At 40.3% G+C, this 15,431-nt stretch overlaps 1 protein-coding gene across 6 annotated transcripts in view; it reads right to left on the reverse strand.

Annotated features, from left to right (window-relative positions):
* Positions 1-15,431, reverse strand: part of vps13d (vacuolar protein sorting 13 homolog D) — a 55,611-nt gene that overhangs the window by 8,208 nt on the left and 31,972 nt on the right. For 4 of the 6 annotated variants that reach the window (XM_053642812.1, XM_053642808.1, XM_053642809.1 and 1 more), the window contains 13 exons: positions 15,274-15,376; positions 15,037-15,194; positions 14,283-14,391; positions 13,995-14,165; positions 13,787-13,891; positions 11,283-11,432; positions 10,990-11,142; positions 10,736-10,832; positions 10,487-10,656; positions 9,631-9,765; positions 9,311-9,478; positions 1,323-1,455; positions 1,043-1,238 (listed from right to left, as the gene is read on the reverse strand). In XM_053642812.1, coding sequence (XP_053498787.1) covers positions 1,043-1,238; positions 1,323-1,455; positions 9,311-9,478; positions 9,631-9,765; positions 10,487-10,656; positions 10,736-10,832; positions 10,990-11,142; positions 11,283-11,432; positions 13,787-13,891; positions 13,995-14,165; positions 14,283-14,391; positions 15,037-15,194; positions 15,274-15,376 — 1,848 coding nt within the window. The remainder of the gene's footprint in view (positions 1-1,042; positions 1,239-1,322; positions 1,456-9,310; positions 9,479-9,630; positions 9,766-10,486; positions 10,657-10,735; positions 10,833-10,989; positions 11,143-11,282; positions 11,433-13,786; positions 13,892-13,994; positions 14,166-14,282; positions 14,392-15,036; positions 15,195-15,273; positions 15,377-15,431) is intronic. The other 2 variants (XM_053642813.1, XM_053642810.1) reach the window with 1 other exon arrangement.

Below are 15,431 nucleotides of genomic sequence, written 5' to 3' on the forward strand. Positions count from 1 at the left end.
ACTACTCTTCGCCTTCTCCAGTCTGCTTCTCATTTACTTGTTTATTTCCTGTTTGTGATCAGACAGGGCATGTAGATGTAATGGGACTGTTGCACTACAGAGGACCCTGTATTAATAAACAATTCCCTGTGAGCTTCTCATCTAATTCACAGCATTGTTTGTACACAAATAAACCACAAAATTCTTTAGCCTAGCAATTATATAAGCCTGAAAGGAAGTTTAATGGGGACTATTGTGTTTGGAATCTGAAATATAGAACTGATGTATACGGTCCTTTAGTGTGTACGTATCCATAAAAACAATAAGAGAATGAAAAATTGTTGTACCTGCGAGTGTGTTTTTGAGTGTACTAGCAGTCAATGTCCACTGTGACCCATGAATCCAGCACATTTTTGGTGTGAACTCTGGCTGAACTCCTCGCCGCACTGTGGCAGGCACGCTCCAAATGCTCCCCCCAACCCTCCCCAGCTCCCCACTGCACAGTTCACCAGCAGGTCCCCCACACACACATACACGCCCACACACAAACACACAGGGTTGGAGGGCAGGAAACGCTCTCATTCCTTCTCCAGTTGGACCAGAAAAGCTACAAACACTCTGCACAGTGAGTCCGCTTCCCGCCGAAGCCTGGCTGCCTCACATATACATAGGCAAATGCAGAACAAATGGCTTTACACACCAGACACTCTGTGTAATAGGAGCTGCTCTTGGGCCCCCTCATAAAAGCTCAGGTACGGCAGTGTTGGAACCAGAGGTGGGGGGTCACACCCAGAGGGAAGGCTCTTAAACCAGCGAGCAGGCACGATTTGAGTGCTTTTGTGTGGTGGTGCGAATCATTAGGCTGAGTTCGTTAAAAGGGAAACCACACCAAAGAAAACTAATTAAAAGGCAGGTGGGATTTATAGGTACATCTGGTGTTTATGGAGAGTTCACACCACCGCCCAGAATGCTGTAAACATTATGAAACCACAAAAGAGAGGGAAAGGCAGTGTAGGCGTGTGTGTGGGTGATGACTTATATAGTGTCTGATTTTGAACTTCACCTGTGGTTGCTCAGACTGGCCATGTCTCTAACGGTCTGTGCTGTCTCTGAGGCAAAATCTAATGCCCCTGCCACTGGCTTGGTCACTGTCCCAACCAGGCCCTTGCCTAGACCCGAGAAAAAGCCGGTTACGCCACCCTCCGTCTTCACTCCTTCCACGGTGGATGTGATCACACTAGTCAAGCCACCAATAATACCTGCATGATACAAAATACAACTCAATACAACTCACCTGCAGTATCAGTGTGAACATGCTGAAAAACCATGCCATATTAACATACCATGAGCAAGCCCATGAATGCCTGCCACTAAGTGCTCCCCGCTGGTCGCGCCATGATAACGAATGTACTCTCGCTCGCTCTGGTGCCGATGGTCCATGGTCTTCCCAAGTCCATCTGAAAGGGTACCAGCAAACTGCAAAAAAAAAACAACAACCCCAAAACAACAGATGAACAAGTTATAGGAGATTTATCTATAAACAAAACCAGAGTGAATCTCAGATTAGCATTCAGACTGGGGAGAACCAGTGGCGACTTTCACAGAACAGTTATGGCGCAGTCTATCTGGTTATAAAGGAGATTATTGCTTTGTCTATTTACTTATAAAGAGCTGTTTAGTTGCCATTTACACTCTATAGTTTGCTGTATGGAAAACAGAGGGAAGGCTGTGAAGACATGTATCCCTTGAGAACAATGTCCATATTGTAGATGTAGATCCTGTCCATGTAGAATTACAAGATATCTGGATACATGATTAGCATAAACAGGAGGAAGGGAACACATTTTTAGGAAAAAGCATCCAAATGTTTGTTATAGCACAAAAATAAATAAAGCGTTCTCAAGCAGGGAGTGGTTTTAAAGAAACAAAACCTGGAGTTTTGATAAGGTCAGAGGATAATGGGTTTACATTGCTGCTTAATAATTTGCCAAGTAAGAAAGTAGCACATAGGCTAAAGTAGCATATATAGCTTTTTCTTCATGTTCTCTCAAGGGGCGGGGTAACACAATAGGTTTAAACACACACACACATACACACACACACACACACCCACACACACACACACACACACACACACACACACACAAAACTTCAGACAAAGAATGGCAGGGAACACAAAAAGATCAAAAGGTGTGGCAGCATAGTAGAGTGAATGAGAAAATGCTCACGGTCAAGTGCAATAAAAACTTTGCTTTTAAGGAAGGTAATACGAGTGATTTAGCAAAACCAACACTGTCCAAACTGATTGAAATTCTCTGCTTAGAAACCTATGCTTATCATCCTCCTTTATTCATAGCCCAGTCTCCACTGTCGAATGCAGGCATGTTGTATAAGAGCCATATGTGAAAAAGTCATACCCTGGGTCCCAATTGGCATACTTATACTATATATTTCTATTCATGAAGACAAAGTACATACTTTTGAGTGCGTAGTACAAGAGTAAGTAAGTACTGGAACATAATAATACATTGTGTAATGGAAGAGAACGTTGTTGCCCGGAAGAGAGCACTGTCACCGTAAACAAACTCCTCACTGCATTTCAGATTTTCTTCATTCATTATTCCTTATATAATTTAAACTATATCATTTATCATTCCCTTGATTTATTTTTTCCACAATTTCTTTTACATTTCTCTAAAATGCATCCTTGAATTCAGCAAAGCAAACGGTCATGAAACTCCATCGCACAATATGTTGTGGGCAATATTAGCTGAAAAAGTGTCCATGGGTCCACACTTCGAAAATCTAACAAAAACAGTCGACAATTTAGGTACCTTTGGGATACTCATTTCAACATATTACGATCTGGGACAAACTAATTCTCATCTCGGACACTATTTATTATTACTATTTATGTAGCGTGCAATACGGGTAGTATGCCAATTAGAACGCAGGGATAGGAACACACATGACAGCTAATTATTTATATTCTACTCCTCTTCTACTTCAGAGTTCTATCAACGTAGAAAATACAGATTGAAAAGAACCAACAACCCTACAGACAAACTACTTAACCATTACGTACCAGTAACAGTAGTATTATTGGTAACTCCTAACATGGACTGGACAGAATTTCCTACATTAAAATTCAGTGCATGCATCATTTGTCAAGATTTTGCACTGGAATGATTTCATTAATGGGTTAAACAGAAGTTGTTTAGAAGTAGTTTGCAACTCCACAATATCTTTGTCCAGCTAAATTAGCTAAAATGTTAGCAAGCTAGCAATGACACAGTTGCAATCAAATTTATTCAACCCCCATTGCAAATCAGGTTTATTGTCAAAATTTACAGACTTTCAGATGTTTGCAATGAACAAATCAAACTAAAGCAACTGAAATAGCAACACAACGAATGCTTCCAGTGATTTCCCCAAATTCAACTGAAAATGCAACTTATAATATAAATAGTTTCAAAATTATTTAATCCCCTGAATAGAATCCCATTACAAAAGTACACATTTATGCAAAACAGGTCTTGTCTCAAGCATACCTGATGCAACTAATCAAGGGCTAAATTAGTTGCACCAGGTGTGCTTGAGCTGGACCACATGAAATACCTGAACTGGCTAAGGTTAGAAAATGCACAAAATACCTGGACAGGGCAGAAAAGGAAGCTATTAATGGCTGCAACCAGATTTCTGAGAAGGCAGGTTGTGCAAAATCCTCGAGTGACTGCAAAAGACCTGGTAATAAGGTAAAAGACTTTGTAGTAACAGGCACTGAGGTTTCAGTGAGCACAGTATGGCACGTACCAAACGCAGAAAATTTCCATGCCATAACTCCAAGATGTACACCACTACTGACCCAAAAGCACAAGAAAAGTCGACTAAAAATCATATAAATAAGCCACACGTGTTTTGGGATTCTGTTCTGTGGAGCAATGAAACTTTTCAGCATGATGGATCAGCAGTATGTCTGGAGGAAGAAGAACGAAGAAAGAACACTCTGTCCATAGTCAAGCATGGTGGTGGTTCTGTGATGCTCTGGGGCTGCTTTGCATCCTCTGGTACTGGAAAACCTGCAGCATGTGGAAGGCAAGATGGATTCATTGATGCATGTAGAAATCCTAGAAAAACTCATGTCGTCTGTGAGGAAGCTGAAGCTTGGGCGTTATTGTACCGTCCAACAGGACAATGATCTCAAGCATACCTCAAATTCCACCAAGGCTTGGTTGCAGAAGTTGTCCTGGAAGATTCTACAGGGCCATCACAGTCACCTGACTTGAACCCCATCGAAAATCTCTGGTGGGATTTGTAGAAGGCGGTTGCAGCACGCGAACCCAAGAATATTACTGAACTGGAGGCCATTGCTCATAAGAAATGGGCTAAGATTCTTCAGGAATGCTGCCAGAAGCTATGCATCTGGTCTGCAGCAGGTCATAACAGCAAAAGGGTGCTCTACTAAGTACTAAAAATGCCTGCCATGAAGGGGTTGAATAGAAGTTGCATTTTCAGTTATATTTGTGGAAAACACTTGAAGCATTAATTGTTTAAACTATTGCAATTGCTTTTGTTTGATTTGTTCATTGCAAACAGCTGAAAGCCAATTGTGACAATAAACCTGATTTGCAATGGGTTTGAATAATTTTGCTTGCAACTGTAACTCTGCTCTGCTATTTTCCATCAGTGCATTTCTCACTAAGCATCATACTTGGAAAGTAGCAGAATGACATTTCACTGTACTTTTACAACGACAAATAAGAGCACTGATTTCCAATTGCTAGTGAATAATTCTACTGCTAGCCAGAAAAACTTCAATGAAAAAGTTTGTTTTGGTGACTGCAGCCTCTGTGGTACTAAACCTAATAGCTTTGCCCAGTTTCTGAGGAGGACATTTTGCCTCAAAGGGAAATCTTTACAATTGCACTCCAAATAATTCTTCTCAAAACTGAACATATATCTACAAATACTGTTACACAAGCGAAATAGTCCAAGTGTGCTTTTTTGGAAAGGCGTAAGCCGTCAGTACTGCACTGTTTTAGATTTGCACAATTCCCTGAACGCTAGCACACTGTGGTACAATTTATCAACTCTCAGAACTAGTCAATTTCCCAAAATCACGTCAGCTTTTGAGTTGCTTTTACCCGCAACATCTTACAAACATAAATCTCAAAACTGTCAGTTGGATGCTCTTAATGTGAATGTTTGCCCTGACAAATTCAAGCCACTCAAAAAGGTGACGTGATTTTCAATTCATGTCTCAATAAATCTTCATTCCATTCAAGAGCTTGTCTGTTAAAGTAACAAGCAGTTGTGATGCCAACATAGGCCCTTTCAGCCTGTTAAAAGCCTCCTGCAGGGTCCCTAAGGCGTGGACAGTCTGCTTTGGACACCATCAATGACTTATTGTGGCTCCCAGTGTGAAGTGATTGATAACTCATTTGTCTTAGTCAAAGGTCCTTCTGTACACATGACCCAGAAAGGGGTTTCATTCAGTCACACATTCAAAATGCATTTTTTTTCTGTCCAGTAGTATACACAGCAGAAGTTCTACTCTTTTTTTGTATGGCTTTTGGTAGGACATTAGAGTAAGACTTTGCGATTCTAAGTAATTGATGAAAAATACAGTCTGCACTCTGTTAAACGTTCAGAAGATAAATGACGCATCCATCTTTCATGACATTAAGTAACCCATGACAAGGAAAACATTTACTGCACCAGTGGAGTGCTTCTTCTCATAGCACTATCCCCCTCCGATGCTGAGCTATGATGATGCTGATTTTTCACGGTGCCTCATTCAGCTGTCAAATATATCAGGCAGTAATTTGTCTAGTGGGGTGGCTTCCCACCCTCTCAGCACAGTTGATCTGACTTTACCCAAAGCCCCCCCCCCCCCACAAACCCCCCAATCCCCAGCAGGTGCCTCCTGGAAGTGGGTTTGTGTTACAGGCTGAGAGAGCTCCCTACTGCAGCCTGAGCGCTGGGTAAACACAGGCACATTCTACAGAGTTCCGGCAGGAGCCAGGCATGAACTTGGGATGACCTCTCCCAGCAAAGTCCCTGGTGAGTTCAACTGAAGGCCAGCTCCAATTCTCTCCTCCTACTCCTCTGTCTTTTTTAAGCTCTGCTGTGAAACTAAACCAATACACTTACCAGATCTGAATCTGGGGGGAGGGTGAGCAAGGGGAGAATGCTTTCAAGTTTACGGCCCTCCCATCTCCCTGCTCAAACCATTAGTTCCTTTAGTTTAGTTAGGGAACAGGAACTCTGTGTGTGTGTGTGGGATCCGGCCAAAGTGTGACTGTCATAAACTTGTTCACAGGGTGCAGCAATCAGAGCTAAGAACACATATGAGGTAAAGATGGTGAAACTATTCAAGAGTTAAGGTTTCCGGGTTATTAAGTACGCTTAAAGCAACCAGTGGAAATGTAATATGCCACAGATTCACAGGAACACAATGGTCAAAGTGTTCTATAATGGCAGAAGCATAGCTGCATAGATGCATACTTGATAATGGTGGTGGTCCACAATGTAGTTGAAGGAATACTTGAATGTCTTGGTCTTCCTAGCAAGTTACAAAAAATTTACTACACATAACAGAAAAAAAAGTTTTTTAAAACATTTAAAAGGAAAACAAAATGACTACAGTATTCCTAGGTACATAAAACTAAAGACTCTTGGACCCATTATCAAAAGCTCTTAAATGCTTTTAAAGATTTTCCCCTATTGAAAATTACAGCATGCAATTTTTATGAGGTAGGGGAAGGCCTTGGCAAAACATTTTATTTGACCCGTTCTTGGAAATATGTGTACAGGGAGTCATAAAATTTTATTTCGTTATGAAAATTTGCCCGTGGCAACAAAAAGAATTAAGAACGGGTCGAAACACTCTTCCCAGGTACATCGCCTGGTCTTCTCTCTTCTTTCCTTAATTTTTTTTTCTGGTTCATTGGTTTCAGATTATTATAGCACATGTTCAGGAAAACAAACAATCTGGATCGGCCTAATGAACCGGAAACCATTTCTGTGCTTTGGTTATTAGTGAGAAGAAACTACTGCAGGAATGTATAAGTTATGGTAGGAGTCGATGATAAAGCCTGCTTTCTCAGCATGCTCTCCTGGCCAGAACAGTAAACCAGGAGGGGAGGACTAAAAGGAAACTCAGACGGGCTAGCTGACTGGGAACTGGCTGCCACTGAGAGACCTGGACTTAATCAGACATACTGGGAGCTGGCTACAGGAGTGGATACACAGGCTGGAGCAGGACTTTGGTCTGACCACACACAACTACCGTACACACCATCTGCTGCAACACCAGTCTGTCAGAGCAATAAGCAAATGAGACCCGTCATAGCTGAGCTAATAATGACTCTAGATGCTGTGAGATACATGTAAATGCGTATAGTATTTCGCTGTTTTCGCTTATAAATGCCTGTGCGGCCGTGCGCATTTCACTTTCGCTTTTGAATTAGCAGCAACTCGGGGGCAGCAGTTGCTTTAATGGTGGGTTCATTATTATTTTTAATGAAAACACAACAACAAAACAGTACAATGGCAAACTCACTTATATTAAACCAAATCTTCCACCATCATCTTGTCAGTCAGCTCACCTCACTGTTCCTGTCAGTCAGCTCACCTCACTTTTGTCACGTGATAAATGAAATCTGACTCCTGCTGATCTGTGCTGAGACTCCAAGTCATTCGGCTCATGCTGAATTGAGCAGACGCGTTCGGTTTTTAATTGTTACGTCCATTTTCACGCTCAAAAAAATGTTGCATGCTGCGCCTGTGTTAGACTCATGCTGGGACTGTGTGGACAGCATTTACCGCGAGTTTTACAAATCACGATAATCGCACATAGTTTTAATGATAATTAAATGTGACACGGTAATACTAACCGTCGGGGAATTTTATCGTGAAACTGGTAACCGTTTCATCCCTAAGACACACACAACTGAGTGCTTTTATAGAGGTAGTGATACTTCTTGATGATCAACTAATCTTGTGCATTTCATTAGTAACACCTGGCTGCTAATCACCTTCTTAATGACTGTGGAAGTGTGTACTTATTTTCCCCCCCACCCGGTTTCTGAATGCTGATCTCTTTTGTTTTATTTTGTGTCACCTGAGGATATCTGTTTGTTTATAGAAGTTGGTGAGGACTACAAAATTGTATTTAGGCCCTGATACAGTAAATAAAACAAAGCTTCATGAACAAATGAACAAAGCTTCATAAATGTATATTTGTAATATATTAAGTATTTAATAGTTCAGATGCTCCAAATATTGGAGTTGCATAGACACATACAGTATGCATTTTTGGTATTGTGCTCATAATATGAGAGCAAAAACCCCTTTGTGTCCTTTGCCTAGTTGTTTAAAGGCGTTACTACAATCTATAATGCATATTAAATGAATCAACTTGCAATACTCAGGTTTATGAACAAAGCAATGGTATGAACTTTCTCAGCTGTTACATCTTTTCCCTCCAAATAATAACTCAGAGAAATGTTGTTTTAATAGCCACTTAGCAAACAAAACAACTTGAGATTCCAACCTAGCACTGAATACAAGCCAAAAACACCACCACAAAAGATGATGAATTAATGTTCCGTTTCAAAAACCTTACAATTGCTTTGTAAGCAGAGACTGAACTGACTGTGCTCTTTGTAAGCTAGTACAACAGCCACAAAAGACAATACTATGAAAAACTAGAATCAAACATAAAAGCAGTTAAGAATCACTACGTAAAAGTGGGATGGCTAAAGAGCTTGAATGTTTGGGAAAACATATACTTTATGGACAAATGTTTTATTTAAAATTAGGTCCGCCTTTTGGTGTTATATTAACCTCCACTCTTCTGGGAAGGCTTTCCACTAGATTTTGGCTGTGAGGATTTGACCATTCACCCACGAGAGCATTAGCGAGGTTGGGCACTGACGTTGGGCAATACGCCCTTGCATGCAGTCAGCTTTACAATTCATCCCAAAGGTGTTCAGAGGGGTTGAGGTCAGGGCTCTGTGCAGGGCACTCGAGTTCTTCCACAGCAACCTCGGCAAACCATGTCTTCATGGACATCGCTTTATGCACAAGTGAATTGTCATGCTGGAACAGGTTTGGGCCTCTTAGTTCCAGTGAATTGAAATCTTAATGCTACAGCGTACAAAGACATTCTAGACAATTGTCTGCTTCCAACTTTGTGGCAACAGTTTGGGAAAGGTTCACATATATGGATGAGTGATGCATCAAAAATGGGTGTGATGGTCAGGTGTCCACATACTGTTGGACATACAGTGTATTAAGGCCTAATCAACAAGATTCAGAGCATTACCTTAGCTGCTGAGTTGGAGACCCCATGTGTTACATTGCGGATCAGGCCTCCTACGTTTCCATACTTGATGAGTTCGGACATGCCCTCTGTGACATCATTTAGCAAGCCCATGGGATTGCCCAAGAAGTCCACTGAGCCCAGTATCTGAGCAGCCTGGCTTATCAGCTCCTGCACATGTCACCAAATACCAGCACCAAAGAAGTCATTTAAAAAGACGCCAAAACATTGTGTTTTTAAACATCTGCAGCAAAATTAAACAGTACTAGCATGTGCTCCTATATGTTAATACAGACTGAAACTGAAGATACACAGAGCCTTACCTCTCTGAAGTGCTTGAGTATGTCATTGATGATAATCTCCTGGGTTTCGTATGGGTGGACCCGAGTGAAGGGATACATATTAATGACTGCATCCTCAAATCTGATGAGTGGGATTCCCAGAGTTCTCTTTAGAGTCTGCACATAGTGAAAGTGGAACTAAGCTGCAGTTCAATAGCCACACAAAACAATTCTGTAAATACACAGTGTACCCATTCAAATATTTTTCATCTGCCTATGCCAAAATTTGGCAAATGAATATAGTACTATTACTGTGTCTATCTTTTATGAATTTATGATTAAATGTAGGTAGACACTTATACCATTTTTGTCCATTTCAAATACCAATATATCAGATACTAACATCACCATGGTAAGTGAACCTGTTACCGGTCAGCTTCTGTTGCCAAATTAGGAGAAATATTAAAGGTGTGTTTTAAAACAATTTCGAGCCTAAGCATCATCTGTGTCATTTCAGGCAAGTTTACACTTAAATACAACGTAAATGTTCACATTATAAAATTACTCAGCGAACGGATTAGAAGACGCCAGCATTTAATTGGTGCATACCTAATTAAATGCTTTATTAGAGCAAATAAATGTCATGTTATACGTGCTACTGACACTACCGCTTCACTGTTCCTTGGCTAATTGCCTGAATATTCGACGTGCTCAGGTCCAGCACCTGGCTGCCTGCAGTAAAATGCAAATTGACTGTAAAATGTGATGAAGTGTGTCAAGCCCAGGAAGTGTGCATAATAAGTTTTGGTATGCAGACTTCCTAGGGTTCAACATCCATAAAGCTTAGAGTTGCAGTAAAAATAAAGCAGATTAACCTGTGCTGATGTGTTTGTTTTACCTTCAGGTCTGGAGGCAGCTTGTGTGAAGTGAAGACACTTAGTTTAACCTGGGGGAGACTGATCTTCAGGTTCTCAAAGTAATAGCGTTTTTGAGGTCCTGCTTCCTCACTGGGCTTCTCATACAGGTTCTCATCCAACTTCTCGACCTCTGAAACACACCCCCTTTCCTCTGTCGTACACAGCTTGTGTGTAATAATAATAATAATCTAATAATAAATCTAATAATCTTACTAAAAGGGTTTACATACCTCCTTCTGTTTTCCCATAGCCAAAGAATGCCAGCAGCTTGAGCAAGAGTTTCTCTTCTATGATGACAGTGAAGCGCCGAGCAGTGACCATAAGATGCTGAGTAAAGCAAGAGAATGAAATCGTCCAGAACAACACACTTTAAAAATAGAAGGCAATCATGTGGAAATATTTCACAGCAAATAACTAAATAATTACTTTAGTAAAGTATTTCATAGCGACAAGACATGCATCAAAGCCTAAGATCAGGATTTACCTTGAAGAGCTCTGTAAGCATGAGACTGCTGGGCACTTTGACAGCATTGACTTGCAGAGCAGGTCCAGAATCCACTACTACACTGCTATCAGTGGAGTTGGGAGTTAAACACAGCATCACTGGCTGTGTGGTGCCCAGGAGCTGGTTATCCACCTGACGGATAGACCAGAGAGAAGGAAAGTGTAGAGAGGGACAAGAAGTCAAAAGTAGTTCTTTTCACCTCAAATCAGCACTGGAAAAAAAAAAAAAAAAAAAACTACTTTGCTTCTTTTTTTTTTTTGCGCTTCAGTCACCTGGATTGTCTTCACACTGAGCTCCAGGACCTGGCTGGCAGCAGTGCGTGTAAAGTGCAGACTGATGCCAGATAGTGTGGCAAACACCAGCTCCTCAGGCACCTTGTTTACAAGAGACAGACCTACTCCATCCTCCAAGTTTATCAGGACCTAAAAACAGCAAAAGGAAAGTTTTACTCAGTAACTATGTTTGCATGCATGAAAATAATCAGATGGTCATTTTAGATTGACTGAGTTAGAGTGACCTAAGATAAGTGTTCAAAACACAAGCAAGGAAATTTCAAACTCAGCAATGTTAGCTAATTCTTGTTACAAGTTTCTTGTTTTTATGGTGACATTGAGACTAAATGAGCACTTGCATGCACATAAATTTGATGTGGACCACATGTAAGGTACATATAAACCATCTCACACCATCTGGCATATTAGTGACTTTCACCCTGTGAAGTTGAGACTTATTCAAAACATGTACAGAATTATTGGCACTATTCATGACAATTATTTGTAATACGTGATATTTGCAGTTTTAAACATGTTATCCTTTTTGTTTTTTTAAGCAGTACATTTTTTCCTACAAAACACATTTCAAAGTTCTCTGCACTCTTACATTTAACATTTAGTGATGTCTGCCCTAAACAGAATAACAGCACCGAGTCCTGTAATGTCCATCAAGGCTGGGGACACTTGTACAAGGATCCTGATCTACTCCTTTATGCATTACATTCTTAAAATGTGTGTGCATGCGGATGTCCTTCTTTATTTCTGACCACAGGTTTTGAGTAGTAGGGTTCAAATCCAGAGACTGTGATGGTTATTGAAAAATCATTCATTTTGTTCTCTCTTTTTTTTAAAAAAAAAAAATCCTTTTCTGTATCGATTTAGAAATATGTTTGGCTCATCATCTTGTGGAAAGTTCCATCAATGGTAGAGTTGAAAACTCTTGGCAGAATCTTAAATCCTCTTAAATACCCTGATACTTACGAGAATTTATGATACTATCAATCTTCATATGAGCCCCTGAAACATCAGCCATAAAACAGCCCCAAAACATCACTGATCCTCTTCCATATTTTCCAAACCTGACTGCCTCTGCCAGAAAGCTTAAAATGTGCCATGGTTGGATCTTCCAGCAGGACAATGATCCAAAACATACATCAAAATCAACACAAAAATGATTTATTGACCACAAAATCAAGGTCCTGCCATGGCCATCCCAGTCCCCTGACCTGAAACCCATAGAAAACCTGTGGGGTGAACTGAAGAGGAGAGTCCACAAGCGTGGACCTCGAAATTTGAAGGATCTGCAGAGATTCTGTATGGAGGAATGATCTCAGATCCCTTGCCATGTATTCTCCAACCTCATCAGGCATTATAGGAGAAGACTCAGAGCTGCTCTCTTGGTAAAGGGAGGTAGCACAATGTATTGACTAAAAGGGTGCCAATAATTGTTGCACACCTATATTTAACAAAGGTTTTTTTTTTTCATAAACCTGTGTTTTGTTTTCAATTGTTTGAGATCCATGAGAGCAGAGTATTTTTATGAATTTTTTTAAACAAAAGATCAAAAGGTTAAACAATAAAGACATTTTTTCACAGCCTTCATTTGGTCATATTTACCAAGAGTGCCACTATTAGTGGAGGGCATTGTACATATGGCATCATGTGTTATAGTCAGATGAGACCAAAATAAAACCGGTCATGCACACAATTTTTAAAACCGAAATCTAACTTCATGCAAGGAACTGCACCTGATACCAAGTAGAAAATATGGAAGAGGATCAGTGATGTTTTGGGGCTGTTTTATGGCTGATGTTTCAGGGGCTCACATGAAAACTGATATTATCTTTTTAACTAAAGATCAAAAGGTTAAAGAACGACAATTTTTCACAGCCTTCCTTGCTCATATTTACCAAGGGTGCCAATATTAGTGGAGGGTGCTGTAGTTCTAATAATGTTCTTGATGATGTTCAGGTGTTGCATTTTGTAAGTTGCTCTCAGGAAGGGCTTCTTTCATGATACTACTTGCTGTTAAGAAAATGGATTTTAACAGTTGATTTTGAAATGTGAAAATCACAAATCAACTAACTTGTGCAGTTCAAAAACTGTGATTTTTGGGCTGTTTTTTCCCTCCTTAGGCATCCTTCTCACTGTGTGGGAGGGAACAGTGTGCTCACGGGTACAACTGACAACTGTTTTAGGCATGTGAAACTTTTATTGTGGCCCTAATTTTCATATTTAATTTTTTTCCTAATAATTTCTCATATTGCTAAGTGGACAATTTACATTTTTTTTTTACATTTATATAATTTTAAATGCATTTTGACTCATTTTTATGAGCTGTGCCAATAATTCTGGTGGGCCTATATGCCACTATAGCTGATGCTGTTCTTGTTGTGGATCACTGATTTCATGCTTGCATCTGGGTAATCATACATGTACATAACCCACATAGAAACAGAATATGATTAGACTAAAAATTAATTCTCTAGCTAAAAGCAATTAACCTCAAGTTCCTCCTCTGTATCCTTTTCCTGTGTGTTCTCCTTGTTCTGGTTCTCCTCTGTGCTGGGAGATGTTCTATTTATTCGCCGCTGATTGAAGTCACTGATCTGAAAAGAAAACAAAATGATCCAGTCGAACAACCAAGCCAAGCGCAAAATGCCAATTAATATTAATTAAATTTAATATTAACTTCATCAGTTAACAGTGCACCTGCAATACACGAGTGGGTCCATCAGGGAGGACCTGCACAGACAGCACCCCTGAGCCAGGCCTCATCTTCTGATTAATAAACTGCTGTTCTGGGGGCTTATCAAGCAGTCCCGAATCCGGCCCGAGCACCACCTCTGCACCATCATACAGACCTGAGACTCCTCCATTCACCTGCAAGGGGGGGAAAAAAAAAAAAAAAATCACACACACAAATTAATGTAATTCTCTAATAAAAATCAGCGCACTTGAGCACAAAAAAAGAAAAAGGGATAAAAGAGAGAGACAGACCTGCACCACAAGTCTGGGTAAACCACAAGTCAGCATGCCAGAGCAAAAGTGCCATGTCTGGGTAGTACTGCGGCGAGGATCTGGCCGCTTCAGCATCAATGGCTCGTAGCTGCATGACAAAACAGAGAGAAAGAGGAGAGAGACTGAAAGAGACCCAGAGAAAGGGCAAGATAAAGATCATGATGATGTATAGCACAAAAGCCTGTTTTTCTAAGAACTCCATGATTCTTATATACAAATGCATGAAAAGATGCATGTATTTAACAGTCCATTGCTGTTCTGTAAAACAAATGTAAACAAACATCTTCAATTTAAAATATGAGCTAATGGCTGTTTTGGCTCTTATTCAGTTTTGCCAGGATTATGAGCTTATTATAGACTTCTACAAGGAAGCTACCATTACAATAAAGGATTTTCACTAGACTGTCCCTTAAATAAGCCAATATAACAACGACTGTTAGCTAACTAGATATGTTTTAGCAATCACAACAGTGCTGATGTCCATCCAAATGCATTTCTTAACTATGAGCATCATTAAATAAAAAATCTATCCCTTCAAACGCACATCATTTGATGGATTTATACCTGTCTGATACTGTGTGTGTATGTGTTTCAGCTGACTGGGCAACAATTCACCAGAGTATAATATTTTCAGTTAAACAGATGTCACGCTGATGTTATGCGATAATCTTCTGTTCAGAAAAATTGATAAAAAAAAAAAAATCCATTCAAGCCACCTGTAGCACTGACTGACCTGTTGTCTGTGACTGCAGCAAGCCCAGCGATGTCCAGCACCATATAGTAGTCAAGAGGTCGGGGTTGGGCAGGTTTACTCTGAGGGGGAGAGGACCCCTCATGACAAAGCATTCCTTTTCCACTCATTCTCCACAGCTGAGAGCGCTTTCCTGGCTCCTACAAAAGCCAGAATCAAGACTGCTAAGACATGAGTCTGCTAAGAATTTTATTAAGAAATGTAGTAAAAGAGTGGCACCTTTTTCTTTAGTATGACTCTCTGTGTCTTTGTCTCAACATCGAGCACTAGTTCAGCACAGCTGACATCATGCATCATCGCTCCTGGTCTTTTACTTGCATCCCTGAGGTCAAAGCAATCCTTAATGATGCATATCAACATATCAAATGCATATCACA

The sequence above is a fragment of the Ictalurus furcatus genome, chromosome 15 (assembly GCF_023375685.1).
Source record: "Ictalurus furcatus strain D&B chromosome 15, Billie_1.0, whole genome shotgun sequence".
NCBI classification, from domain to species: domain Eukaryota; kingdom Metazoa; phylum Chordata; class Actinopteri; order Siluriformes; family Ictaluridae; genus Ictalurus; species Ictalurus furcatus.